The sequence below is a fragment of the Colias eurytheme genome, chromosome 18, assembly GCF_061535395.1.
Source record: "Colias eurytheme isolate Ceu_HAF_F1 chromosome 18, ilColEury1 Martin Lab GWU primary, whole genome shotgun sequence".
Classification (NCBI taxonomy): Eukaryota; Metazoa; Arthropoda; class Insecta; order Lepidoptera; family Pieridae; genus Colias; species Colias eurytheme.
In genome coordinates this window covers 6,852,203-6,879,752 of record NC_142997.1, presented here as the reverse complement: position 1 = coordinate 6,879,752, position 27,550 = coordinate 6,852,203, and the positions used below count along the sequence as shown (strand labels likewise).

Here is a 27,550-nt window from a genome sequence, read left to right as displayed (position 1 = left end):
GCACGAAAGAAAAATAATCGTCTGTTCATTCATCTCCTGAAAACTTTCGAGGATAAGCAGATTGTAGAACTAACGCAAAATAATTAAACCCAAATCGTTCAGGCACAAATGCAGCTTTCTATGTAATCTATTAATCTGATTGAAATATAAGTAATAAAAGGCTTTACATAAAAAATTAATCAGCATTTTCAATGTAATTTATTTCCTTTTTAATTAAGTAGGTAGCTACATAAAATTTCATTTGGTATTGATTTTGGGCATTATTTTATCACCTCTATGTTTTTATCGTCGGTAGAGTAAAAATCGATATTTGAGAACAACCCTTTGATGCTTGTGAAACATTGATGTTCAATAATATTACAAGTAACAAGGCTGAAAAGTTTGTTTGTTTGAACGCGCTAATCTCAGGAACTACTCTAGTCCCATTTCTTTCTCCTAAAAATTCTTTCGGTATTAGATAGCCCATTTATCAAGGAAGGCTATAAATATATCATTAGTCATTACGTTAAGACCAACAGGAGTGGAGCAATGCGGGTAAAACCACAGGGTAGTAATAGTATATAATTCAATATATCTACACAATACAATTACACTATTTAATTGTTATTGTTTTATACTATAATTTTAATAATACCTCAAAATAATTTACTATTACAGTTTTCAAGTGTGTGGAGAAATTAATTTTAGAAGGAGGGTAAATAAAATTCCAATGTATAATATTATATGATGTATATCACGGCTTTTACAGTGGTATTCTCAGGTATAAACATAATATCCAGATTTAATTTAATAAATTAAGAACATACTGACAATTAAATAAATAACAATTTCACATTCAATTACATTAAGCCGCCACAATAATTTTGATTGAATACAATAATAATAAGTCTTATAAATTCTGTACGTGATGAACTAAATTATTTCTCTTACATATTTAGCGATGATCACAGATTGAGAATTATAAAAAAGCAGATTCAGAACATACCGTGCTATGGAGACGATTGAACGATTGGAAACTTGCAATAGTGATTACAGAGTAATTTAGATTTTCATAGCTTATCCGATAAACTTACCGCTATAGCACTCCTGTCGCTCGGGGTGACTTCCTTCTATCTTAACATTGCTTCTCGATCGATATTCAATACATTTAAATTAACAATTGTACCTAAGATCTTTTCATGTGAACGCGCACTTCGTTCCACTTGTATTACAATATACACTAACTAGCTGCTCGTGCGCTTCCCGCGATCAATTGCTGAGCATGACGTACGTAATTCATTATAATTAAACATACATATTGTGATCAATAATAAAAATATAATGATACAAATACATTAATTACTACATTTTCGATTATTGTGTGACATAAATATTTACAAGCACGTTAGGAGCGCCGAATTAGTTAGGCGAGGCGGACTCCTAGCCGAGAGTGGAAACCGAACGCGCCCGCCCTTCACCACACTCCCACATTTATTCATATTTTTATTAACTAAAACCGGCAGAAAACCCCTAATGTCAGGAAAGCTTAAAAATAAATGCTCCATTGTAAAATAAAAGAAATCTTGTCAAATAGTTAAAAATACTTAATGTTATATTACAGTGAGCAATCCTGACTGGCACAGTCGCTGGATAATACTTTTACAAACGAAAAAACTCTCCGATTGTTCTAAAATAAAAACGACATCTTCCCATGATTACTGACCTACAGTACACCTATTACAATATAAAGATCGCTATCAGTACATCTTATAAAACAAACAAATATTCTAAATATCAACGTGATTTTGAGATTATGGTGTATGATTACAAATTGGGAATGCACGATACTACATGACGAAATACATAATTAAGTACCGACGATAAAACACACCTACATATACAAATAGCGTAGCGACACAATGAATGATATAACCTTCGTCGTCTAAATTTACAAATATTCATGTTGAGTATGAACGCTAGGGCACAACCGTTTGTGAATCAGCGACTCGGCGAAATGTGAATAGTTTTAGGTAATAAAAATAATAGCTAGAGCGCGACATTCAATGACTTATTACTTTAGATGAACGCGTGATTCACCGTCATTCTATTAACGTAAATAATATATCCGTGTAAAACGAGCAAGCAAATCTTGTACCTTAGTGGAAATCCTTTCTATATATTATATTATTACTAATTAGAATTCAACAGGCAGTGTCGCTTATTTCATTGAAGATACAATAATAAAGTAAACCAAAAGAATACATTGTATCAAATCTAAATTACATTAATAGAATGACTGCGAAACAAATATAATCAGTGTATGTACAATGTCATGTTGCAATCACGTCACAAAATCCCATCAATTCCTATAAAATCTGTCCCAGGACTGGGTTATGGAAAAAACGTTGTATAACTTCAACTAAGAGGATTTCATTTTATCAAAACATAATACTCAATGAAATTCTGTTAGCGAGAGAAAAAAAAATCTGCATTTTATATTTGCCATACAATATGTTTAAAAATAATCCAGTGAGTGTCTTGTAAATGAGATATTCGAAACAAATAACATTAGTAAAAAGGTGGTGGTATAATATAGTTCATTTAGTACTTTCATTCAAAATACTGAATTGAGCAACACTGCTGGATTAAAACATATTTATGACAATATTCAAAATTCATTATCTATATACTTTTGTCCTCCCAGACTACTTATTGCCTTTTCCAATGTCGAAAAGTGCTATCCATTTCAACTTCATATCCATTCCATTGAGATATCAAATGCATTGTAAATTGTAATCATCTGTTTCATTGACTTTATCACAAACTATCATTCAGTGACTGCTGGGACGACATTATGCCTATCTGCGTGTCATGCACGTAGTTCGGACGACATCATCCAACATAACATACTCTCGTGGGGGACGATGCTATGCCACATGACACACAGTTAGGACGATACTATGCAACATTGCACACCCATCTGGGACGACGCTATGCAACACGATACCATCCATCTGGGTCGAAGTTATGCAACATGGCACACCCATCTAGGACGACGCTATGCAACACAAAACACATCCATCTGGGTCGACGCTATGCCATACTCTCGTAGGGGACGACGTTCCCCACATGAGAGACTCTAGTTGGACAACATGACCCATCTGGGAAGTTATACAACATGACACACTCTCGAACGGACGACGCTATGCAACATGACACACACTCGTTGGGGACGACGCTATGCAACATGACACACACTCGTGCCGGACGACGCTATGCAACATGACACACACTCGTGCCGGACGACACTATGCAACATGCTACACTCTCGATGGGGACGACGCTATGCAACATGACACACTCGTTAGGGACGACGCTATGCAACACGCCACGTGCGCGGAGGGGCTGAGGGCTGGCGCGGCTCAGTTGACCATGAGCGTGTGCGACTCCATGGGCGCGGCCGAGTCGTACAGCGTGTCCGTGTCCTGCGTCGGCTCGCCCTGCAGCTGGCACTGGTTCGACAGCGTGCCGGCGCCGCAGTCACAGAAGAATCTGCAATTCGAGTACGTATTAAGCCTTATATCCACTTGAGCATGCTCAGGCGAATGAGCGGCTCATTTGGCCGAGCCGCTCAAGTGGATGCTCGCGCCGCGCGTGCTCAGGCGTCTCCACTTGAGCGGCTCGGCCAAATGAGCCGCTCATTCGCCTGAGCATGCTCAAGTGGATACAAGGCTTTAGAGATATGTACTTCAAAATATATGATGTTGGTTGAATAAATGAAATGAATGTTAAGTTCTATAACATTTTAAAGCTTTACAATATTATATTTATTATTTTATGTTTTACTTATGGCAAGTAATTTCAGCGATCGAGAGATGTCTGGTTAAATAGCATAAAGTTTGTGTATATTGTATGGGTAAATTATAACTGTTACAATTTACTCTCTTACAAAGTTAAAAGTATTTTTAGGATATCTTTGAAATAGTCTTGCTAGCACTTCTCTATTCTCCTTTAATTTGGTAAACTTTCTGTTAAAAGAAATAGATGTAAACACGTACCTGTCATGGCGTATAAATTCAACATCGTGTCCCGAGTGACACGTTTTAATACAATTAACACAAATTGCATTGCGGTCTGTCGTGTTACACGTCTGGCATCTGAAATTAAAAATGTTACGGTATTTACTGATTAATTATTAAATATTACAACTTTACAATTATAAATTAATTATTTTTATAATTACAAAGTTATTAAGATGTAAATAAAAGAACAATGTAATTGCTAAATAAAATTACCTATAGAAATCGTGCATAGGGAAGGATGTGTAGGAAGATATCTTGTAGAGACACTGGCCGCCGCCGACCGCCTTCTCGACGGCATCTTGATTGCTAAATATTTTGTTGCCCCGCACCAGGGGCGACACGCCAGACGCTAAACATAAACCTGTGAATAGAATAGTTACGATTAGTCAGGTATTACGCATATAAAATACTGTTTTTTTTTTTACAAAAGGGATTTTACATTGAAGTTTCAATAAATAAATGCCATAAAAAAAATTATGGGTATATGTCCGTGTTCTGTGTTGCCCTAAATATTTAACGTTTTGTATGTAATAATTTAAAGACTGCATTAGACTGCACATAGATTGTTGATTGCAAAATAGCTGGTCACCTAATTTCTCAATTTTTTTTAAGAATTAACAAAATCCGTTCGTATAACGAGTCACAAAGTAATAAATTTGAATTCTATGTATATACTGGGGGATAAAGCAGGATACGCACCTCCAAACCGATTATTGAATATCTGATTGTGCTCAAGCGTAGCGGTCGCGTTATTGGTGATCTCGACGCCGGCCGCGAGCCCGTCGAAGATGCGGTTCCGCCGCAGCACCGGGTGGCTCTGCGTCGATATCAGCACGCCAGCTTGCGCGTTGCGGAATATGTCGTTCTCTTCTAGTACGCCCTGTTGAATTGTTGCATGTTAATATGGATATTCGTCTCGCGTTATTTACTAGGATACTGTAGAAGTTTTGCTTCTAAATATAAGCAAATTGTTGTTTGTTAATGTATGTTAATTTATTTAACGTCAAATCAGTTTTAAATAGAAAAGTACAGTACAAATCATTCAATTATCGAAAAACAAATAAGAGTAATTATTAAGGAACGAAAATGAGCTTGTTTTTGAATCCAGATACTATGCAAAGAACAGCTGTAATATTACATAAAATGTAACACTCACCTTTCCTCCATTAAATATGCATATGCCGCCGTCGCGACCATCGAATATCTTATTTCTTTTTAAGGTGGGATTTGAGTCTGTTTTTATCCAGACCCCGGCCATGGCATTATCAAATATTTCATTCTGTTCTAATAAGCCAAGACCGCCATTATAAACTAAAACTCCGCCATTCTGGCCTCCCCATATCTTATTGCCCCTAATTACGGGATTGCTCCCAGTTCTGATTTGCACACCAGAATATAAATGGTTAAATATATCATTGTCTTCTAATTTACCATGGCCATTATCATAAAAGTACACGCCAACCTAAAACATATAAAACTCATTATTGTAGATAGACAAAGAGAATCTAAATTCTATATGAATGTGTAAAATAAAAATTTGCTATTGTAATTTTCGACAAAAGCAATTTATACATTATTTTTTCATAATGAAGATAAACCTTACCTGTTTTCCCGAATGAATCCGATTACGCCTAAGAACGGGTGTAGAGCCGGTAGTGATCCACACTCCGGCCAACGTATTGGCATACACCTCGTTCTCTTCTATTAAACCCTGTCCTTTCTCGTGCACATATATACCACCATGCTGTCCATGGTGAATTTTATTGTGCCTTACTATTGGATCACTATTTGTGCGAATCTAAAAAAACAATAAAAAAATTAACTACCTATTGAATACATAACTCAAATTCAAATTATATTTCATTAAATTTCCATAATAACAAAAGCAATACATATATAAAGTTTCATATATTATCAAAGAAAGGCTTTAACAAGACAAACAGAGGGGGAACCATTGTCTTAGAGCAGTATTATTTTCAAGGTGGGAAAGTGTTGGCGCTAGACTATTTTTATAGCGCTGTCATTTACCACACTGGAAATAATACTGCTTTAAAACATACAGAGGCAGGACATCATAGCTTTTGTTATTGAAGTGAAACTTCTTTATTGGGGTTGGACAAAAATTTAGTGTAACATTTTTGTGTTACGCCGTACGCGTGACATTTTTGCGTTACGCCGTACGCGTGACATTTTTGCGTTACGCCATACTCGTGACATTTTTAAGGTCATAAAGAAGTTTCACTTCTTACGTGTGTACTCTAGTACACGCATACTTTTTTTTTGTTATAAGTTACCTGAATCCCAGCGAGCGCGTTCCCATAAATATTATTGTGCTCAATGAGACCGCGCCCCTCGCCGAATATGTAGACGCCGCCCTGGTGGCCGTTGTATATCTCGTTCCTGCGTATGGTCGGGTTGCTGTTGGACGTGATCCACACGCCCGCGAAGTTGTTCGAGTGTATCTTGTTGTCGATGAACTGGCCGAGGCCCGACTCGTGCACGTAGATGCCGCCCGTCTGCCCGTGGTGTATCTCGCAGTGCACGACCGTCGGGTTCGCGCCCGCCTTCACTTCGAAACCGGCGATCCGGTTGTTGTGTATGTCGTTCGCCTCGAAATAACCCTACAATCATATGTTTATTAAAATTTCACAGTCCTCAACATACAATAAAAAGTAAGGTAGCTCTGGCTAAGTGCTGCATGTAGCCCGTGAGGTATGTTTAGTTAAAACTGTATGGTATAATAATAGTAAAATGTGGAATATGTTCACATTTAACAAGTAATAAGTAAGCTTAGATACGTATTTAAATAACATGCTGTTCATCACTATCACTCTAAAGCACTATTATACACCACCAAACATCAATACAAAATAGATAATTACCAGTCCATTCTCAAACGTGAAGATGCCGACATCGCGGCCGTGGTGTATGTGGTTGCGGCGCATGATCGGGTTGGCGAAGTTCTTCACCCATATACCGGCGAGCGCGTTGCGGGATATCTCGTTGTCTTGGTACGCGCCCTGCGCGTAGTCCGTCACGTACAGACCGACGTTCTCGCAGTCGCTGATGTCGCAGTGCTTGATTACTGGGTTCGCGCCCGCACCCGATACGCATACTGCGGCGCCAACTGTATGCAAATGTTGTGATTATTTTGTTTGTCTACATCTGATTTTTATTAATTATGCATTGATAGCTGGATCCTGCGGATTCACGTATAGATAAGACAATATAGATACGATTCGCTGTTTTCGCACGAAATTGTTTTAAACATTGATACTTCTAATTTTTGTTTAATATAAGTTCATAATTCTTTTAATAGAAGTTTATCATCTTAAATATGTATGAAAATATAAAATATATTCACCACATATTTATGATACATAATATACATATTGATATGTTTTTATTATACTCTGTTCAATTAAAGATTAAAAAAATGCGCGTAAAACGATTGGTTTATCATATAAAACTGAATCTTATTTCATTTAATCTAGTAATATTTCCTATGTAATCAAATTTGACTAAACATAATTAAAGAAAGTTATTTTCTTCCGATACATAATATAAGAATCAACAATTAAACAGTACTGACCGACACTAGCGCTCCGTATGATGCAGTGGTCGACGGTGGGCGAGCAGTTGTCGGACACCTCGAGGCAGTAGTGTTTGTGGTGCTGCATCGTGCTGGTCGCGTCGGGCGAGAACTTGAGCGTCATGTGGCCCGCGTACGCGCGCGACGCTCCCTCCGCGAACGTGAGAGTCGATTCCGCTTCGCGTTCGAGCACGACCGACTCGGCCACGTTGCCCGCCGCGCAACCTACTCATTATTTTTATATTAGTCAACATACTTATAGGATAAGATGGTATTTTGTAGTATATGAAAATAAATTGCGTTTAAAATGCGATAAAAAACTTTCATTCAGATTGTCTGGAAGGGATCGCTAAATTAGCGACAAGACCTCCCGAATATAGGATAATGTGCAATTAGCATTGTTTTAATATCAACAATGTTGAAATAATTACTGATGCCTGACACTTTCGATTAACTAATATAAAATAATTTGATGTTTGAGTTGAAAAATAATTATTAAAACTTTTGTAACAAATAAAATATCAATGTCTATTGAAATTGCATCAATACAATGTTAAATACCTAAAATACATTGATAATATTAACTAAGGCACAAACATTCCTTTTTCTCAGAAACATTGAAGTCTGATAACAACACACATAGGCATATTATTTTAAATATAATCAATTCCAAATATTAATTAGTACTGTGTTAGTTATTAAGCATAACTTTGTCACATGGAAAATTTCTACTACCCATAGTAGAAATGCTTACTTGAGTATCGGTGTGAGCCATATAGTAATGAACGCAAATAATGATGATAAACCAGTGTATAAATTATGTCTTACTGTATTATGTATAATATATTTTCGTCTAAGGGCCGATTTTTCAATCCCGAGATAAACAGTCTAATAACTACCCCTCGAATAGATTTATTCAATTATTTATCTAACTCATAACGGCTCGCCTATTTTTCAATCGTGATTTATTTGATGAATAACTATCTGACCAAATATTTCCATTTTGGCAGCTCTGCTCTCGGAGTGGCGAAACAAACATATTAAATTAGTCAGGTTAGAGCGGGATAGAGTCAACTCTTGCAATTTGTCAACAACCGTCATTATGACTCACGTCAGGAGTGCATTTTAAGTTTGTCTTGTATTGCTCTTGTCTTCTATGATTGTTGTTTTGATTCGAGTAAAGAGTTTGGTTAAACTTGTGTTTCAATTTATATATTTTACGATGGAAACGACATACTTAAAGGCAGCGTTTGGCAAATTTTCAATGGCATGGTCATCAGTACTATCAAAAACATCAATTTCAATATGATTTTAATTGATAATAATTATATAGAAAGAGGTTTAATTGTTATATATAAAAATGAATCGCAAAATGTGTTGGTAAGCGCATAACTCGAGAACGGCTGAACCGATTTCGATAATTCTTTTTTTATTATATTCCTTGAAGTACGAGGATGGTTATTATGTAGAGAAAACGTAAATATGTACCACGGGCGAAGCCGGGGCGGACTGCTAGTATTATAAATGCGAAAGTAACTCTGTCTGTTACTCAATCACGCCTAAACTACTGAACCAATTTGCATGAAATTTGGTATGGAGATATTTTGATACCCGAGAAAGGACATAGGCTACCTTTTATTGCGAAATATGTACCACGGGCGAAGCCGGGGCGGACCTCTAGTTGTTAATAATTCTACGCTCTATGTTATGACATACGAAAATATCTTAAATTTGACGCGTCAGTTGTCAACTCAAACGCCTAACCGTCGAATAGCGCGCTATCTGGCCCTTGGAGCGGCAAATAGATTTATTCCTCAAATAACGTAGTTATTCGATAGATAAGTCCTATTCGTCTATTGAAAAATTGAATATTTTGTTAACTGAAGAATAAAGTCTATCTAGCTGTTTATCTGGGCATTGAAAAATCGGCCCTAAAAGAAGTCAAGTTTAATAACTTTGCCTTTCAGTTTAACAATAAGAAGTGAATGTCTGTGTCGATAGAGGGGCACTGCTCTTAGTTGAAAAAATTAAAGATTGAGTAATACCTCTTCTTAATAAAGAAGCCAGTTTAATAAACTAATGATTCAATCAAACTAAAACATACCGATAAGCTGTATATCCGTATCGATAGCGAGGCACTCCTCCTGATACAGTCCCGCGTGTACGAAGACGAGCGCGGGCGCGGGGCCGGCGGGCGCGGCGGCGCGGCGGCACGAGCACGCGCCCGCGCCGCAGCCGCACGCGCCCGCGCTGGCGCCCGCCACCGCCGGGCTGCTGCCGCCCGCGCCGCTCGCCCCCCCCGCGCCGCCGCCGCCGCGCTCCTCCACGTACTCGAGAGCCGCCTGGAATTAAACACATTGCAGTTAGTTATTTGGATATTATATACACAACATATAAAACATACAACATTTATGGATATAGATAATAATTATCCAAATTAATCCGGTAACAGTAAAGTGTCTTATTTTTATACGGTAATATTTTATTCAATTTACTACTGACATGGCGATAAGTCAGTCAATTCCTTATTGTAATTTTGTAAAGACTTGATGATACTTTAATAAATGGTATTTGGAAAATAAATAAAAATGAAATGAAAATACATGTACATATACTATTTTATAGACACTACAAATAAGAATAATAAAATTATAGAAAACGTTTTAATCCATGTTATTCAATTAATTATCGATTGCTCTATTACACACCCGTTTTGTAGGGATTTTGTTTATTTTACTTGTTGCATCAAAACATTAACCGACTCACCCTTATAGTATTAAAATGTTTTATACGAGAGTCTTTCTTGAGGCGATAATTTGGTCGCACATGGAGGCCATAATATAGCTGACGGAAACTCTCCTTCCAAGGATTGTCGGCTTCACACTCGTCAGGCGCTACGAACTCAAACTGGCATGGTGCGGGGTGCATTAACGGCGTATCGTATTCGAACACCGACTGATACAGGCTTTTCCTATTGAGAAAAACAAACATCTATCTCCAGGTCTGAACATAAAATTTCTAAGAGCTACCATAATAAATCGTTAAAATAAACGGTTAATGTTTTAGAAAAAGAAAATCCAAAGTCTGTTATATTCATTGATGTTCTAAGTTTAGCGTGTACGTAATTTCCTATTAGAGTCGCTACAATTTTCCGTGTCGACGAGTTCAATTGAAAGAACGTAAATATGATTAGCTTACCATAGTTCAGTGTCGTTAGCGATTGTATTGAACCGCTTGCAGACCTGCGCGACGCGGCACAAGTCGCGCTCGGTGAGATGGGATAGTATACAAAGTAATACTTCGTCCGGAAGTTCATATTGCAGGTACTGCGACACATTGCACACATCTACGCCCTGTGACAGCGATCTGCAAATGACAACACTTATAACCGAGACCGATATCGTGTCTGTTCTATCTCGAACGATTTTTTAAAGTTTAGATTAGATCAGTTTAGAAGATAGCGATTAAACTCAATAATACCACCTGTTGTAACCCGCAGGGATCAATAACGGGAACCCGAAAATTCAATCGCATAAAATAAAAACAATCAAAATTAAAGTAATAATTAATGGCAAATTACGTTTATAAAATTGTTGGTGCGTTTCCATAGCTCAGTCCAAGCGTAAAATTACTTGAAACACTTTCTTTAACAATAAATAATTTTGCAAACGCTACTTTCGTTTGTAATACTTGTTACATAGATGGTTAATAATATTATATATATTATGTCTGGCCAAAATCATATAGATAAGAATAGGTAGGCCTATTCTATGATTTTGGTCAGACAAAATAACGTAATATGTATTTGTTTTATTTAAAAATTGTTACTTAAAAAATATGGTCCACTATAAAATTGACAATTATGAAAAAAAATTACGAATTATCTTAATTTAATAAATTATCATATGGTAACGGCGTAGCAGGAAAACAGAACTATTAATTATTAAGGCAACGAGGTAACGAGTTAATATTGTACATAATTAATAAAAAATTAAATTGAAGGACATAATATCAACTTCATATAATATTTATTCATACATCATGTATTATGTGGCCATTCCGAAAATATTGTAGCGATATCATTGGACATACAGTGGTGGACGTTTAATTAGAAACGTGTAATACGATGAAGGAGTCATCAAATTCATTTAACATTTATGTATTAACGTATTAGAGATTAAGTATGATTTCATATGTAATAGAACACCTGTTTATCTAGTTTTATAAGAAATTGCTTTATTTTAATCAAACGTTAGCTTAAATTAATACAATTCAACAACTTTAAGTGAAGTCTGATTGTCGAGTATTTTCAGTCTGGACAACAAATTAGAAACAGCATGGTTCGAGTGTTCCAAAGTCACAACCTGTTGAAATGCTGACAATATTTTTTTCTTTTACAAATATTTGCACCGTTTTTTAAACATTCCATCTAAAATTTTTTGAAAATTAATTTGCTTTGCAGTTTAAATGGGTAAAAGTAAGATTTGTGACCCATCAACAAGAAAAATAATTTTAAGTTTACATTTTGACAAAAACTGGAGTTACAGGAAAATTGCAAATCATTTAGAGTGTTCGATAAAAAGATATTCAATGCTACAGTTTATTTAAAAGAGCATGGTACTTCCGATCAAGTGCCTAGAAAAGCTCGACCATGAAAAACCACTGCACGCGAGGATAGGCAAATGATTCTTTTGGCAAAGATGGATCCATTTAAAAGTTCAAATTTTATTATAAAATTAGTTTTTTCCGAAGATGAACCTCGCAATGTGTCGATCAGATCGGTTCGCAGGCAATAAGTCGAGGCAAAATTTTTTGGGAGAGACGCCAGGAAAGTACAACTTCTTACTAGGCAGTTCAGGGAACAAAGACTTTCATTCCGCCAGTGAAAAAGTTTGATTTTGTGATGAAACAAAAATTAATTTAATCAATTATGATGGCTAAGGATATGCACGTCGTTCAATTAACCAGGCCTTAGATAATAAATAAATAGTTCAGCATGGCGGAGGAAACATTATAGTATGGGCACGTATGGGGTTGTTTTTAGACTGTTATAATCTTTATAGACAACAACGGCTTTACAATTTCGTGGCTTAGATTGTATGAGATTTTAACACGTTTGCAAAAAAATATTTTCTAATAGAATTGGAACCTTTAAATGGATCCATCTTTGCGAAAAGAATTATTTGCCTTTGCTCGCGAGCAGTGGTTTTTCATGGTCGAGCTTTTTTAGGCACTTAATCCGAAGTACCATGCTCTTTTAAATAAACTGTAGCATTGAATATCTTTTTATCGAACACTCTAAATGATTTGCAATTTTCCTGTAACTCCAGTTTTTGTCAAAATGTAAACTTAAAATTATTTTTCTTGTTGATGGGTCACAAATCTTACTTTTACCCATTTAAACTGCAAAGCAAATTAATTTTCAAAAAATTTTAGATGGAATGTTTAAAAAACGGTGCAAATATTTGTAAAAGAAAAAAATATTGTCAGCATTTCAACAGGTTGTGACTTTGGAACACTCGAACCATGCTGTTTCTAATTTGTTGTCCAGACTGAAAATACTCGACAATCAGACTTCACTTAAAGTTGTTGAATTGTATTAATTTAAGCTAACGTTTGATTAAAATAAAGCAATTTCTTATAAAACTAGATAAACAGGTGTTCTATTACATATGAAATCATACTTAATCTCTAATACGTTAATACATAAATGTTAAATGAATTTGATGACTCCTTCATCGTATTACACGTTTCTAATTAAACGTCCACCACTGTATTTGAGCTGAATTCAATTTTACCTTCAGTTCATTAAGCAGTGACAACAGTTATTTTTTCAGATACTAGCTGGAGAAGATGTGGCCCAATTCTTTATCAATCTTCTAAGAACAGTAAGTAATAGGTATGCTACTTCCGATCACTTCCTATTTCCGAAAGTTTTTCTTGATAAAAAAGCATATAAGATATTGCAAGTTGAAATATTGAAACGCACAGGGGATAATCATTGCCATTGCCGTTTTCAGTTATGTAATATGTATATTGAATTTAATAGAAGTGAAACTAACAATTTGGCGCAGTTCTATAAAATACCTAGGTACGTACTTACATTATTGTTCAACATAAATGAGTCATTGGGAGTTTTCGGTAAGGCAATAATAATTGTATTCAGTTATGCATATTTATCAAAACAAATGGGTGTTGCGGCGTACAGGAATACATACATAAATAAATGTACTTGTAGAAATAAATTACAAATAAAGAATCTTCATTGTAGTAGAATTCTTAGTTTGTTTATTTCACTTACATTGATTACTTTTATATTTTAATAATTTCTCTTTGTGTGTAAACAACAACGAAGTATATATTTTATTATACATTTAGATAGTTACGCAACATTCTCCCTTATTCTTATTCCAGCAAGACTGTATCCAATAATCATAAAGAAAGTCGCATGAAACAGTTAGTACGCGTAACTGTCAATACAATTTAGTCATAACTCGCGTAAGAAAACATTGAATAAAAGATGTATCGCCTCAACACCGCAAAGGCCGACAGATTGCCAAGTATCATTATCCGTACTAATAATAATAATGAAGCATGAAGATACACATGCCTGAATATTTGCAACACGTCCATAACATAATTGCCAAACATTAACATTAAGCATAATATTATAGAAAGTTATATCCATCGCCAGTCTAAATAACATGTTTTAACGATTAATATAATAACGAAAAAAATTAACTTTATTGGTGTTATTAAAATCAACTTTCTGGTTTTTTAAAAAGTTCAGGGCCGAGCTAGGTCCTATACAATGAAAAAAAGAAAAACAATCTTATAATGTGTTATTCAAATATATTTGCCTCTGCATAATAATTATTGTAAATTCCTTTTTTGTCATTATGATGTCGTATTGGTCTAGTTTGTGATAAATATAATAAGAGCTTTAAAGTCTCGTGTTTAAAAACCTCTAACAGGCAAACATAACACGTTTTAATATACCTAACCGTGTACCTAACAAAAGCTTGGGAGACAAAATTTAGCTTGGCATAGGCATAGGGAAGTATCACTCCAACATTCTCATAACGATATAATATGTTAGTACCTACAACTAAAACTCAACGTTACAGTACGGTGCACGTAAACCTGTTCGACATTGTACAATATACACAAGTACTCACGTCCTAGGTCTCTTCCTGGCGGGCAAGGAGCAGGCGCCCGAGGGGCCGGGCTCGTGGTACGCGGGCGGCGACTTCCTCCGCAGGTCGTACGGGCTGTGGTGGCCGGCCGTGGTGGCGGGCGCCGCGGCGGGCACGGGGGGCGAGCCGCCGCCGCCGCTGCCGCTCGGCCCCGCGCATGCCGTCGCTGCCATCGCGCTGCCTGTCACGTTGTTCGGGCACGGCACCGATTCACATGGTTCGCCTGCAATTATCTCAATTTATTGCTTTTCCATATCCAATGGTCGTACGTTCGCACGATTTAGCTTCAATTAAAGCTTAAATTCAAATGTATAAATCTCATAAAATGTTGTGGAAATTATTATTAACAGCTGTTCCAATGGACAAATAACAAAATATGTACTCAGACAGTAACTTTTTTCTACTTCTCTAGTTATAACAACCGTTTTCAAAACTATATGCTTAAGGGATCAGGACAAAAACAAACCATTTAAAAACTGCTTAGTCTCTTAAAACATTATTCACAAAGATTTACTAAGACATCCTCAGAAAATGTATGTTTCATGTGGATATAACAATTCCATAATTCAATTTTATTTATTATGTATTGACTAGTAGGTAGGTATATACAAATAGAAAAATTCTTTATGATTTCCCTTTCTTTGTATGTTAAATTTTATTTTGTTTCAGAGAATGACTAATTTCTTTGGTATATTTGAATTTGATTCTGACATACTACCTATAATTATTTTATAGGTAAACTAGCGGTCCTCCCCGGCTTCGCCCGTGGTACATATGTATGTTTTCTCTACATAAAAACCATCCTGGTACTTCAAGGAATATAATAAAAAAAGAATTATCGAAATCGGTCCACCCGTTCTCGAGTTATGCGCTTACCAACACATTTTGCGATTCATTTTTATATATAAGATAAAATAATAATTTGTAAATATTAAATGTTAATAAATCATATTAACAGTTTATAAATAAATAGTCAATGTTCTAGTTAGAATCATTGGTTTTATATAGAAATCAGTGTGAATCAAGAGTCAACTACTTATTTGAATATTCTTTATAACAATTAAAATAAGATACTTATCAAAATACCCAAACCTTAAAAAATCATAAAGTAGCTCCATGAGGTATAAAAACAGTTCTCATTCTAGCTCTTCAATCTGTATGCTTTATTAAAGCACTAGCTTTCCGCCCACTTTTTTAAAACCTGTAACCTATTTATATACTAAAACCTAAAATCTGCGGTGTAATTTTAAAGATCTAAACATACAGACACAGATGACGGAAAGCAACTTTGTTTAATACTATATGTAGTGATGCAACAGTATCTACTACCCGTTCGCTTCGAGTTGGCCGCTCCCACCCTTCCCGCTTCACCGCACCGCACTCCTAGACAGACCCTGTCAGTACCGACAGCAACGCTATCACGTGCGCGGTGCGCCCGTCCGTCACTAATATATATCGCTCCCGTTGTTTTTGGTTATGTTATTTGATCGTTTTGTTAAGTTTGATTATTATTGCTAAGTCTTATATAGTTTTTTACTGCTATTAGCGAGGAAATCGCTGTAGTAAGTAATAATACGAACTGTTTTTGTTATTTTATTTTTCGGAGTGTTATTATTTTTTTTGTCCACGGTATCAGTTGATGTGCTTGTGACGTCATTTTGTAACGGTCATCGACGGCCAACTCGAAGCGAACGGGTAGTATATCATTAAAAGTATTATTTTAAGAAAGTTAACTACACATTAAATTAATAATGTAAATTAATAACTATTGAAATTTCTCTGTAAAAATCATTTAGCAGTTTAAACACAATTTTGTTCTATGATTCAATAAAACTTTAAAGAAAACGCCACTTTCTTTGAATTTTGATTTGTTGCCAAAAGACATTCGACCTACTTGATGATACTGAAGTATGTACATATGATTGTATACTGTAGAAACAAATACAAGTATGTTAATATAATACAAACTATTCATATTAGTTTAGTACGGAAAAGATCTCTGTTTATTAGTATGTTGCTTGAAGTATTAATTGTTATTCCAAAGTTAACCATCAATGCTTGCTTTTTGCATGCTTTAATTGATTTTTCAACAGCATAACTATTCATATTCTGAAATTGTTGTAGAGTAAATCATGAAACTTTTCACTACTCATATAAATTATTGGAACATATTAGTAAAAAATGAAAAGCAAGAGTATAATTTATTGTGGTTATAATTGTAGTAAAAGTAGAATGAATCATTTGATATATCATTTCTTTATGGTTTGGTAATAGGCACAAAAAACCATAATAATTATTATCTCACTTCATAAATAAATAATATTGTGAACAAAGAAGTAAAAAGCATTAGTACACAAATTCTAAAGATTATCATAGAATTTCAAATGTCAATAATAAAGATTATCCCTACTAATATTATAAATGCGAAAGTAACTCTGTCTGTCTGTTACTCAATCACGCCTAAACTACAGAACCAATTTTCATGATATTTGGTATGGAGATATTTTAATACCGGAGAAAGGACATAGGCTACTTTTTATCCCGGGAAAATGACGCCATCCTGGAAATCCCACGGGAACGGAAACTATGCGGGTTTTTCTTTCAAAACGCTGGCGAAGCCGCGGGCGGAAAGCTAGTCTTTTATAAACAGAACAAGCTTGTATGATACAAAGTATACATTACAAAATCCAAATTAAATACAAATAAACTAATGGGTTTCAAAAAAGTCACAACCTATTTTTATATATTACTAGCGGTCCGCCCCGGCTTCGCCCGTGGTACATATGAAAAATAGATGTTGGCCGATTCTCAGACTTACCCGATATGCACAGAAAATTTCATGAGAATCGGTCCACCCGTTTCGGAGGAGTATGCAGACTAACATTGTGACACGAGAATTTTATATATAAGATTATTTTGGACATTAGCAAAAAAATAAGAGAAAGATTATGATCCTACTTTCCGAAATATGCACATGTTATAAGACAATTTTTAACAAGACAGTGATTATACAATTGGTTTTGTGAGTTCTGGATTTTGAAGAAAAAAATTCACCTTAATATAAACAATATGTCACTATAAATGAAGTCATTTTATCCACCTTTAATTATGAATTTTATTTATATGAAAACCAGACTTTGCTATGTAATACGTCATAATAAGAGGTTGGTCAATATAACCGAAGTCATAATAAAAGGATTCTACTTAAAAAATCAAAGACTGATAGGACAATGGTTTGCTTCATTACTTTATACATAACTTTTTTTTTTGGCTAGATAAAAGAAAATTATGGTAATGTAACTATAAACATTCATAAGCATGCTAATTAATATTTTAATAAGAAAGACAATGAGTGCGAATGAAATGTTATATGAAGTATAGTTCATATTTTAACCGCACAAAACATTAACTACTAATCGATTGGATGGTTCCGAACAGCTGTTTCGTCATTGTATATAAAATAACTCTTCATCTTACAAATCAATACTCATATTGCGCAAAATGTCACTGAAATGCGCTATACAATATCACTGTTAAAATGTATGTAGTTTAAGAAATAATGAATGCCAAACATACGGGGACAATAATGATCTGAATATGATTTACAATCAAACTCTATGATTACAACAATCGATAAGTGTTTTGAAATGTTATTTATAGTTCTAGGGATAACATTTTGATGGTATTTTTATGATAATTGAATATAATCTACGCAGATTGCAGTAAGACCTGTAATGGGCCATTTATAATAATCTTGGTTCGACATCAGCCGACCCGGATAACTTACTTGATTGTGTCCTGGATGGTAATGGTATCCTATGTCCGCCTTTTCTTCGCGATCTACGGACGTAAGAACGCGAAGATGAAAACGAGGCACTAGGCATTATTTCTTTAACTCTTTATTTTCACTGGAAATCAGCCTAAACAAAGGAGACACCCGCACCAACACCGTCGGCCATTTTCTGTTTAGAATAGATTGGGGAACCGAAACAGGAAATATTGATAACTCCACATCAGTCAAAGTTTGGCAAGATATTTATTATATTTCATAAAGCGCACTGATCACTGATATTAAAAATGATACTATTAACTCATAAAAACCATTATTCACTAAAATATGACCAAAATTAACACTTCCCTAAATAGCAAAGGGCGACTCTCTGTATTAAAATATGGCCGCCGTCGGATCAAACATGGCGCTGGCTATACTACCGCCACCTGTGTGAAGTCTGTGGTGTTTTTTTTTTCGTTCAAAATTCAATTGAAATGTATTAACGATTGTTTTAACGTATTTGTTTTTTTTTTATTGTTTGCTCATTTTATTTTAATAGTTTTAGTATAGTTAAAAATAAAAAATAAAATGGATGTAATGGATTCTACATTTGGTCTTTAAAGATCAACCAAAACTTTTTAATAGCATAGAAAAACTCGCATTATAATTAATAGGGTAGCTAGCAAGTACAAGAAAATGCTATGGATCATCGATTAATAAGAACCAGGGGCGAATCGGGTAGCCTGTACCATGGGAATATATATACTTCGTACTGTACCTACTCAACTAATAACCATGTTTAAAAACTGTTTCTAAGTGTTATTATAATATAATATTCTTCATTGCACAAAAACAAAAATATATAACTTAAATCTACGCAAGTTTATAGGATTGTATTCACACAGCTGTGGCAGAAGTTACTTAATGATCTAAGGGCAGAAGCAATCTAGCAATTCCTGTTTTTCTAGCCGTGCCCCGCGGTTTTATCCACAGTGCTCCGCTCCTGTTGGTCTTAGCGTGATGATAAATGGGCTATTTAAAACCGAAGGAAATTTTTCAAATCGCCCGAATAGTTCCTGAGAAGAGCGAGTTCAAACAAACAAACAAGCTCTTCAGCTCTAATGTATTATGTAATATTATTAGTAAGTAGGTATTATCACAGACTAATAATAATATACTACGTATGTATTATATCACTATTCGGTACTTAATTAATTAATTTATTTATTTATTTATAACACTTTATTGCACAAACTAAATGATAAAAATTATGTACTGTGTTTCTAAATAATACTTTAAAAAATAAGAAGAAGGATTACAAGATTACAAAAGGCAAACTGCGGGTATTATTTTATTTTTAACAGCTTTACCAAGTGTTTTGAACACGTTTTTTTATTGCTCTGAGTTTTGAACGCTCTTGGGAAGTTTTGGCTGATTGCGTTCTTTATTCTGTAGTGTACACAGATTTCTGCACTCTGAATATTATTTATTCATTTGGTAATTTTGGTCATGTCCTCCGTCATTTTTATGTCAAATGTCAATTCACATTTGACAATTATTGTCAATCATCAAGCGATTTTCCAGTTTGTTAATTGCTTGTGAATGAAGAAAAAATATAATAATAAAAAATAATAGAAATTAATTTACTGACATAAAAAACCAATACTTCCCAATAAAATCTAATCAATAAAAGAAAATGAGTATACTGGAACTCATGGATCTCAGTAATTGCATATTTTCTGTAATAGCATGTGTTTTTTTAACAATTTGCTATGTTGCAAGTTTGTATGTCTGGAGGTCTAAAGAGAACAGGTATCTATCTTAAAAACATCGACTTTTTCAATATCTCTAAAAATAATGGTATATCCATGGACGTATAAAAAAAGACGGACGCCGTATTACGAACAAACAACGTGAAGCCACCATAGTAAGCTAGCGATCGCGTAAAGACAATAAACACGCACACACTCTCACCATAGTAAGCTAGTCGGCCGCCATTACGTCGTGAACTACCGACTGATTAACTGCGTCACTGTTTCACAAAAAAATATTTAAAATGCCGTCTTGCGTGGTTAAATGGTGTCGCAACAGTACAATTTTAAATAACAAAACACAAGGGATTACATTCCACAGGGAAGCAAGTTATTTCTTTTATGTTTTAATGACAAAATTATTACGGCAAAATTTATAGAAAAAAATACAGCCGCCATTGTCATCAACACAGCTGTTGCCATGGCAACATGGCACACACGCATGGATGTTTCGCCGCCATTACTAGGCTTCACTCAATATTTAGGCGATATACCGTCCGTCTTTTTTTATACGTCCATGGGTATATCTTCATTAATTAATTGTAACCGTTTCAGGGATCATCCAACCACGATCAAAAAAAGGTTTTTTAGCGTTTTCGTAATGATGATGCTTGCACCATTTTTGACGTATTATTTTCTCAAAGAATCAACCGACAATATTGATATGTATGAGAAAATGGGCCTTCGAGAAACAGGAATATTTCAAGCTTTTGTTTTACCATTGCTATTGACTGTCATTCTATTTTTGGGACCATTGTCTATGCAAGTCTTCTCAGGAGCCTGGCGCATATACATTGGTAAGATAATTGTGAAATGAGATATTTTATGTGTGTATATTGGATGTTATTTAAACTTGTATAATAATGTTACATTAAAATTTTAGAACCTATGTACTGGGTATCATGTTGGCAAGATTTGGTTTGGGTGCGAAATCACATTATGGCACCGCTCAGTGAGGAGTGGGTGTTTCGGGCTTGTATGATGCCTTTATTATTGCAGTGTTTGAAGCCCATGTCTGCTGTTTTCATTGGCCCTATTCTATTTGGCATTGGTGAGAATGTTAATTTAAATTTATTTAGCTTTTATAATTGTGTTCTAATTGCTATACTGAATGATATGTCCTTGGTAGTCCGTTTTCTTATGGGCATGCTTGTATGGAAAGGTATACATTTTTGAGTAAAGCAATGAAATTTGGTTCGAATGTTGTACTCGTCCACCTAAGCCCAAATCGCCTGGTAGCCAGTGTCTACTCCCCTGCAGAATGGAGGGAGGGGGGGTTATAGAACAGAGCGCCCGGCGCTCGGAAAAAAAATTCTGGCGGATTCATTTGGCCCTTTGAGTCGAGTTTGGTGTCGTTATCAGGTAACTAGATGATGCCTGATTCATTCCCCATACCAGTTTTTTAGGATTCCATAGCAAAATATGACACAATCTTTAAAATAATAAACTTTTGGCAGTGGCAAAATCCAAACAAACCAGTATATTTTTATATTTTTGTATCAAACTTGGTTTATAAAAAAATACTGTCTGAAAGGCCATTTCATGCAGATTATAAAAACATTAACATGTAACATATATCTTACCATTTTCAATGTGAAATAAATTATAGAAAGTACAGGAACGTTCGTCAGCGCAGCGTAGGGGACGGCTAATAGACCCGAAAAATAAGCAATAACATAAAACAAAAACCAGTCAAGTGCGAGTCTGACTCGCCCATCGAGTGTTTCGTACTTATTTGTCCTATACCATGTTATCTTGTCTGGTAGGACCCGGTTAACTGATACAGACACACTTTCGTCTTTATAATATTAGTGTGATTTTTAATCATCTTTAAATTATAAATGAAGTCAGGTAACATTGTTAAAAATAAAGATAGATAATAATAGAACGTTTTTGTATTAATAATAATGACAACCACCTCCACAATTACATAATTCGGTACATTTGAGCTGGCGTATAAAACACTTCAGTCTGGAATTGCAAGATTTCACACACCGACATCTTATCAATTCAAAGCTTCTCTTTTCTTTTTATTTCAGATGGGCAAGGAATATTTTGATTTTTTTAGGTCCCTTAATATATTATACAGCCTGAAAACTGCCCTTAAGGTGTGTTGTTTAAGGGCAGCTTCTGTGGGAGGCAAATTTTCGATTTGCCTGTCCGTTTTTGTTAAAAATTTGTTCATCAAATTTGCTCATTTACTGTCACAGCGGGGTACAATGTGAAAAACAAACATGTACTTATAATAATTATAAAAAAATATAAGTTCTGGATAAGAGTATCCTTAAAATATTGTCACCGTCCTTACCTATCATGCATTGTAATCACAAACTTTTCAATTTCACTGTCTGTATATTTGCCACTTTAAAGTGCTTCAAATCCTCGTGTGACATTCGGACATGCCTTCCATACCTCAAATGCAGGTGTACCTATAGTTCTTTTAGACCTTCTAGCTTGGAATACATGATATTCTGTACTAGCCATATCTGTCGACTGTTCTTAACATTATTTTGGCTAGTATAGCTATATCGTGTGTTCCAAAGCTAGAAGGTCTAAAAGAACTATAGGTACACCTGCATTTGAGGTATGGAAGGCATATCCGAATGTCACACGAGGATTTGAAGCACTTTACAGTGGCAAATATGCAGACAGTGAAATTGAAAAGTTTGTGATTACAATGCATGATAGGTAAGGACGGTGACAATATTTTAAGGATACTCTTATCCAGAACTTATATTTTTTTATAATTATTATAAGTACATGTTTGTTTTTCACATTGTACCCCGCTGTGACAGTAACTGAGGGTCTCAAACAAATTTTTAACAAAAACGGACAGGCAAATCGAAAATTTGCCTCCCACAGAAGCTGCCCTTAAACAACACACCGTAAGGGCAGTTTTACAGGCTGTATAATACATTAAGGGACCTAAAAAAATCAAAATATTCCTTGCCCATCTGAAATAAAAAGAAAAGAGAAGCTTTGAATTGATAAGATGTCGGTGCGTGAAATCTTGCAATTCCAGATTGAAGTGTTTTATACGCCAGCTCAAATGTACCGAATTATGTAATTGTGGAGGTGGTTGTTATTGTTATTAATACAAAAACGTTCTATTATTATCTATCTTTATTTTTAACAATGTTACCTGACTTCATTTATAATTTAAAGATGATTAAAAATCACACTTATATTATAAAGGCGAAAGTCTGTCTGTATCAGTTAACCGGGTCCTACCAGACAAGATAACATGGTATAGAACAAATAAGTACGAAACACTCGATGGGCGAGTCAGACTCGCACTTGACTGGTTTTTGTTTTATGTTATTGCTTATTTTTCGGGTCTATTAGCCGTCCCCTACGCTGCGCTGACGAACGTTCCTGTACTTTCTATAATTTATTTCACATTGAAAATGGTAAGATATATGTTACATGTTAATGTTTTTATAATCTGCATGAAATGGCCTTTCAGACAGTATTTTTTTATAAACCAAGTTTGATACAAAAATATAAAAATATACTGGTTTGTTTGGATTTTGCCACTGCCAAAAGTTTATTATTTTAAAGATTGTGACATATTTTGCTACGGAACCCTAAAAAACTGGTATGGGGAATGAATCGGGCATCATCTAGTTACCTGATAACGACACCAAACTCGACTCAAAGGGCCAAATGAATCCGCCAGAGTTTTTTTTCCGAGCGCCGGGCGCTCTGTTCTATAACCCCCCCTCCCTCCATTCTGCAGGGGAGTAGACACTGGCTACCAGGCGATTTGGGCTTAGGTGGACGAGTACAACATTCGAACCAAATTTCATTGCTTTACTCAAAAATGTATACCTTTTCCCATAAGAAAACGGACTATGGTAATGATTATTAAAGTTAACAATTGTAAATTTTTAGCTCATTTTCATCATGTATTGGAACAAATTAAAGCAGGATGTGAGGTTAAAACAGCATTGATTGTTTCATGTAAGTCATAGATAGCTCTTTATATTATCATTATCTTTTTATATTATTATGTTTCTTTTGCAGTCAATTTGATTTTCTGATTGCAACACATACACATATACACTTATGTATAGCCTTGTTGAATAAAACAAGAAATAGTTATTTTGATTTCATGCCTAATATGATAGTAATAAAACTATCAAGATTAGGTAAATGTAATAAAATATATTCATGTAAGTATTTAATTTAATTGAAGAGTTACAAATTCTTTTAGTTGTCAGATCTATTCAAAACATGCTAATGAAGTAACTGTACTAATAGAAACATTTCTGTTCCAGGTTTCCAATTCACGTACACTACAATGTTTGGTGCTTATTCATCTTATCTGTTTTTGAGAACCAGTAAGTAATTATTTAACTTTATCATTAATTTTAATATGATTATTTTATTTCATCCTGCGCCATGTACATTTGTTGTAGGGCGCATGTAAATTTAAGATAGGTAATAAAAAAATTCTTATCACCATACAAACAATTTCATTGGCAATTAAAATTGTGTTTCATCAACACGCTTATATTAGCTTCACCTGTATGTTTGTATGTTACTAATTAATTGTATGTATTATATGTATCAGACTACTCTTGATTTTGACCCACTTTAAACAGATTTATCTCAATAATTTCACGTTTAAGGATGTTTTTAGTTTTTAAATTACATTAATTATTTTCGTTGAATTTCCTCTATTTACGGTAAATGTGTTAAGTATATTATAATTCCGAAAATATTTATGACACAAATGGATTACTTATCAAATGGGGAAATTAGTTACAGCATTAAACATTTATCTTAACTCCTGCTAATGTAATTATAATATTCAACAGTGCAATGTTTTACTATTTTCAGGACACTTTGTTGCTCCACTAATGGCACACATTTTCTGTAACCACATGGGATTCCCCAACTTCGCTGATGTACCACTATTCCCTCCCATGGAAAGATTTATAATTATATGCAATTATCTATTAGGATTAGGTTTTTGGTGTGTTCTCTTGAATCCCTTGACAAACCCAGAGCTTTATGACAATAGAATGTACATTGCTACTTGAATCAATTCCAAGTGAAAGGAGTTTATTTATTTTGTGTTATTGATTGTGGTAATGATTTATAAGTAGCTGAACAGTGAACATACACTTTTCATTGTATGTCACTAATTAATGAATCATTTGGATAGGGCCTGGGCCTACATTTTGTATACTAATTTGATTTATGATCTGTTAAAAATGATTCATGACCGTTATGAGAGTTGTTTCAGGATAATATTTTCTTTACCAGGCAATATAATTATGTTTAAATTTAATATAATTGTCCTATTCATGTGTTGGTCAAATGTCATGAATATATTGTGGGTAAAAAATATCAGTATTACAATTATATTTTCATGCTTTTTATGTAGTGTACAATGTGTTAACTCGACATTTATTGTAATTGTCGAAACGATAAAGCAAATTGTAATTATTGTAATCTTTATAATATAAAAGAAACTTAGGTTAGTCACACCATTTATTTAGTAAAGGGCAGAACGGATTTAAAATATTTTTGGTTTGGTGATTTGTTACCAATGTTGTTTAAATTATGTAAGATAATCTTATCTACAGCAACTAATTGCAACAAATTTAATTTGATTTGAAGCAATCTTAACAATTTTGATTATTTTCCTTATATTTATTAATTGTTTGGTTAGTCATTTGATATTTTCATAATGTTATTTAGTTTGTTTAGGGGAATTTTATGGGTCTCTTATAGTATCAAGTTTTTTTTTCTTAAATTAAAGTAATTGAAGTTAATAGAAATCTTGTCAGGGTGCGCACAAAACGTTAGAGACAGTATTGTTTATAAACTGCTCATATGAACGAGATTTTAAATTAAACTCAATTTTTCGGTGTTTATCGTTACGTTTAATTGCCATTAAATAATTGTACTTAAGCTAAGTAATATTAAAATTATACATTATCTTACGCCGCGCTCGTATGTATATAAATTGATATCTTAAATGTTATCAATATAAGATACAAAACTATGTTTTATAAGCATCTATATATGTATAATCAGTTAAAACAATGGAAGCAGAACTCCTCTATTTTAATTAATTTATTAGTATCTATTTTTATATACTTACCTAAAGGTATTTCTTCTATCAAGTATTTTTACTTATAAAACTAATGAAAACTGATCCTACTAATAATTAAAATAAAATCGGTAAGATCCGTAAAGTTTGCCATAGATTATGGTGCTTCGTTTACAATTTAACAGTCATAAGCTGTAGTAAGTAAAAGTGTTCTAACATATTTTTATTCAGTAGATATATAATATATTACTTAGCCATTGCACAAATGCAAAGCGATTTGATATGTTGCATCTTGCAACAAAACTAGTCATTTTAAGTATGCACTTGAAATATCGTTTAGTATAATCACAATTTTATAAACATACCTACTCTAAGTCATTCTCATCAATATCTTCATGTGTCGCTGTGTTTGTAGTTAAACTCCTCCGAAACGGCTTGACCGATTGTCATGAAGTTTTGGCAGTTCGGCAGGTCTGAAACATCTATTTTTCATAGCCCATAGTGATAAGAGTAAGACAGAACCACGTTTGCGGCGGCAATTAGTTATGTTATATTAAAGTTTTAAGTTTACCGTTCCGCACTATGGGATTGTGGATAATTAAAATTTTTGTGCCATCAGCATAAATGCTAGAATCGATTTTCTCATTATATTATGTAAGAAATAAGAATATATTTAGTGACTAGTTCTACAGGGTTGCTAGATATACAAAGAATGCAATTCTAGTCAATTGTCAATTCATTTTAAATGTATTTGTATGTTCTAAGTATATCCAATATTAAGCTATATTTTTTTATTATTTGCAGTATTTTTTTAAGTATAATAATTTTGGACCATTAAATGAATTATATAAGTAACTATAATAAATGAAAATGGAGAAATCTCATCATTGTTCTATTTTCAATATTATAATCATTGTTTTAAACTAACTTATCTTATGATTATGATAACATAACCAATACTTACTACTATTACTGTAATAAATATACATACATTAAAGTACTGTAAAAACAAATTTTGTAAAATTACAATGTTGTTTTCTTTTGTACAAAC

General features: G+C 34.2%; 2 protein-coding genes across 3 annotated transcripts; one reads left to right on the top strand and one right to left on the bottom strand.

The window, feature by feature from the left end:
- Positions 1-712: 712 nt before the first annotated feature.
- On the bottom strand, positions 713-19,042 carry FBXO11 (F-box protein 11). 2 transcript variants are annotated; one of them, XM_090112689.1, is made up of 14 exons: positions 18,637-19,042; positions 14,832-15,072; positions 10,852-11,034; positions 10,420-10,624; positions 9,758-9,995; positions 7,654-7,878; positions 6,944-7,188; positions 6,356-6,682; positions 5,665-5,859; positions 5,218-5,523; positions 4,761-4,941; positions 4,275-4,422; positions 4,038-4,136; positions 713-3,531 (listed from the first exon to the last, which is right to left on the bottom strand). In XM_090112689.1, the coding sequence occupies exons 1-14, from the start codon at positions 18,731-18,733 to the stop codon at positions 3,402-3,404; spliced, it is 2,820 nt and encodes a 939-aa protein (XP_089968815.1). In that variant the 5' UTR covers positions 18,734-19,042; the 3' UTR covers positions 713-3,401. The 2 variants fall into 2 exon arrangements, with proteins under 2 accessions (XP_089968815.1, XP_089968816.1); XM_090112690.1 differs by having other exon boundaries at positions 10,852-11,019; positions 18,637-19,041.
- A 1,144-nt stretch (positions 19,043-20,186) lies between these two features.
- On the top strand, positions 20,187-27,511 carry Sras (Ras converting CAAX endopeptidase Sras). The gene is made up of 6 exons (XM_090112068.1): positions 20,187-20,433; positions 20,988-21,229; positions 21,316-21,483; positions 24,327-24,395; positions 24,713-24,775; positions 25,278-27,511. The coding sequence occupies exons 1-6, from the start codon at positions 20,318-20,320 to the stop codon at positions 25,478-25,480; spliced, it is 861 nt and encodes a 286-aa protein (XP_089968194.1). The 5' UTR covers positions 20,187-20,317; the 3' UTR covers positions 25,481-27,511.
- The last annotated feature ends 39 nt before the right edge of the window (positions 27,512-27,550 follow it).

Coding starts and splice junctions, on each gene's coding strand:
- FBXO11 (XM_090112689.1), bottom strand. CDS start 18,733: ATGCCTAGTGCCTCGTTTTCATCTTCGCGTTCTTACGTCCGTAGATCG. Junction 15,073..18,636: donor ACCATCCAGGACACAATCAA/GTAAGTTATCCG, acceptor AGATAATTGCAG/GCGAACCATGTGAATCGGTG. Junction 5,860..6,355: donor ACGCGCTCGCTGGGATTCAG/GTAACTTATAAC, acceptor TTGTTTTTTTAG/ATTCGCACAAATAGTGATCC.
- Sras (XM_090112068.1), top strand. CDS start 20,318: ATGAGTATACTGGAACTCATGGATCTCAGTAATTGCATATTTTCTGTA. Junction 21,230..21,315: donor AGCCTGGCGCATATACATTG/GTAAGATAATTG, acceptor TTAAAATTTTAG/AACCTATGTACTGGGTATCA. Junction 24,776..25,277: donor TTATCTGTTTTTGAGAACCA/GTAAGTAATTAT, acceptor TACTATTTTCAG/GACACTTTGTTGCTCCACTA.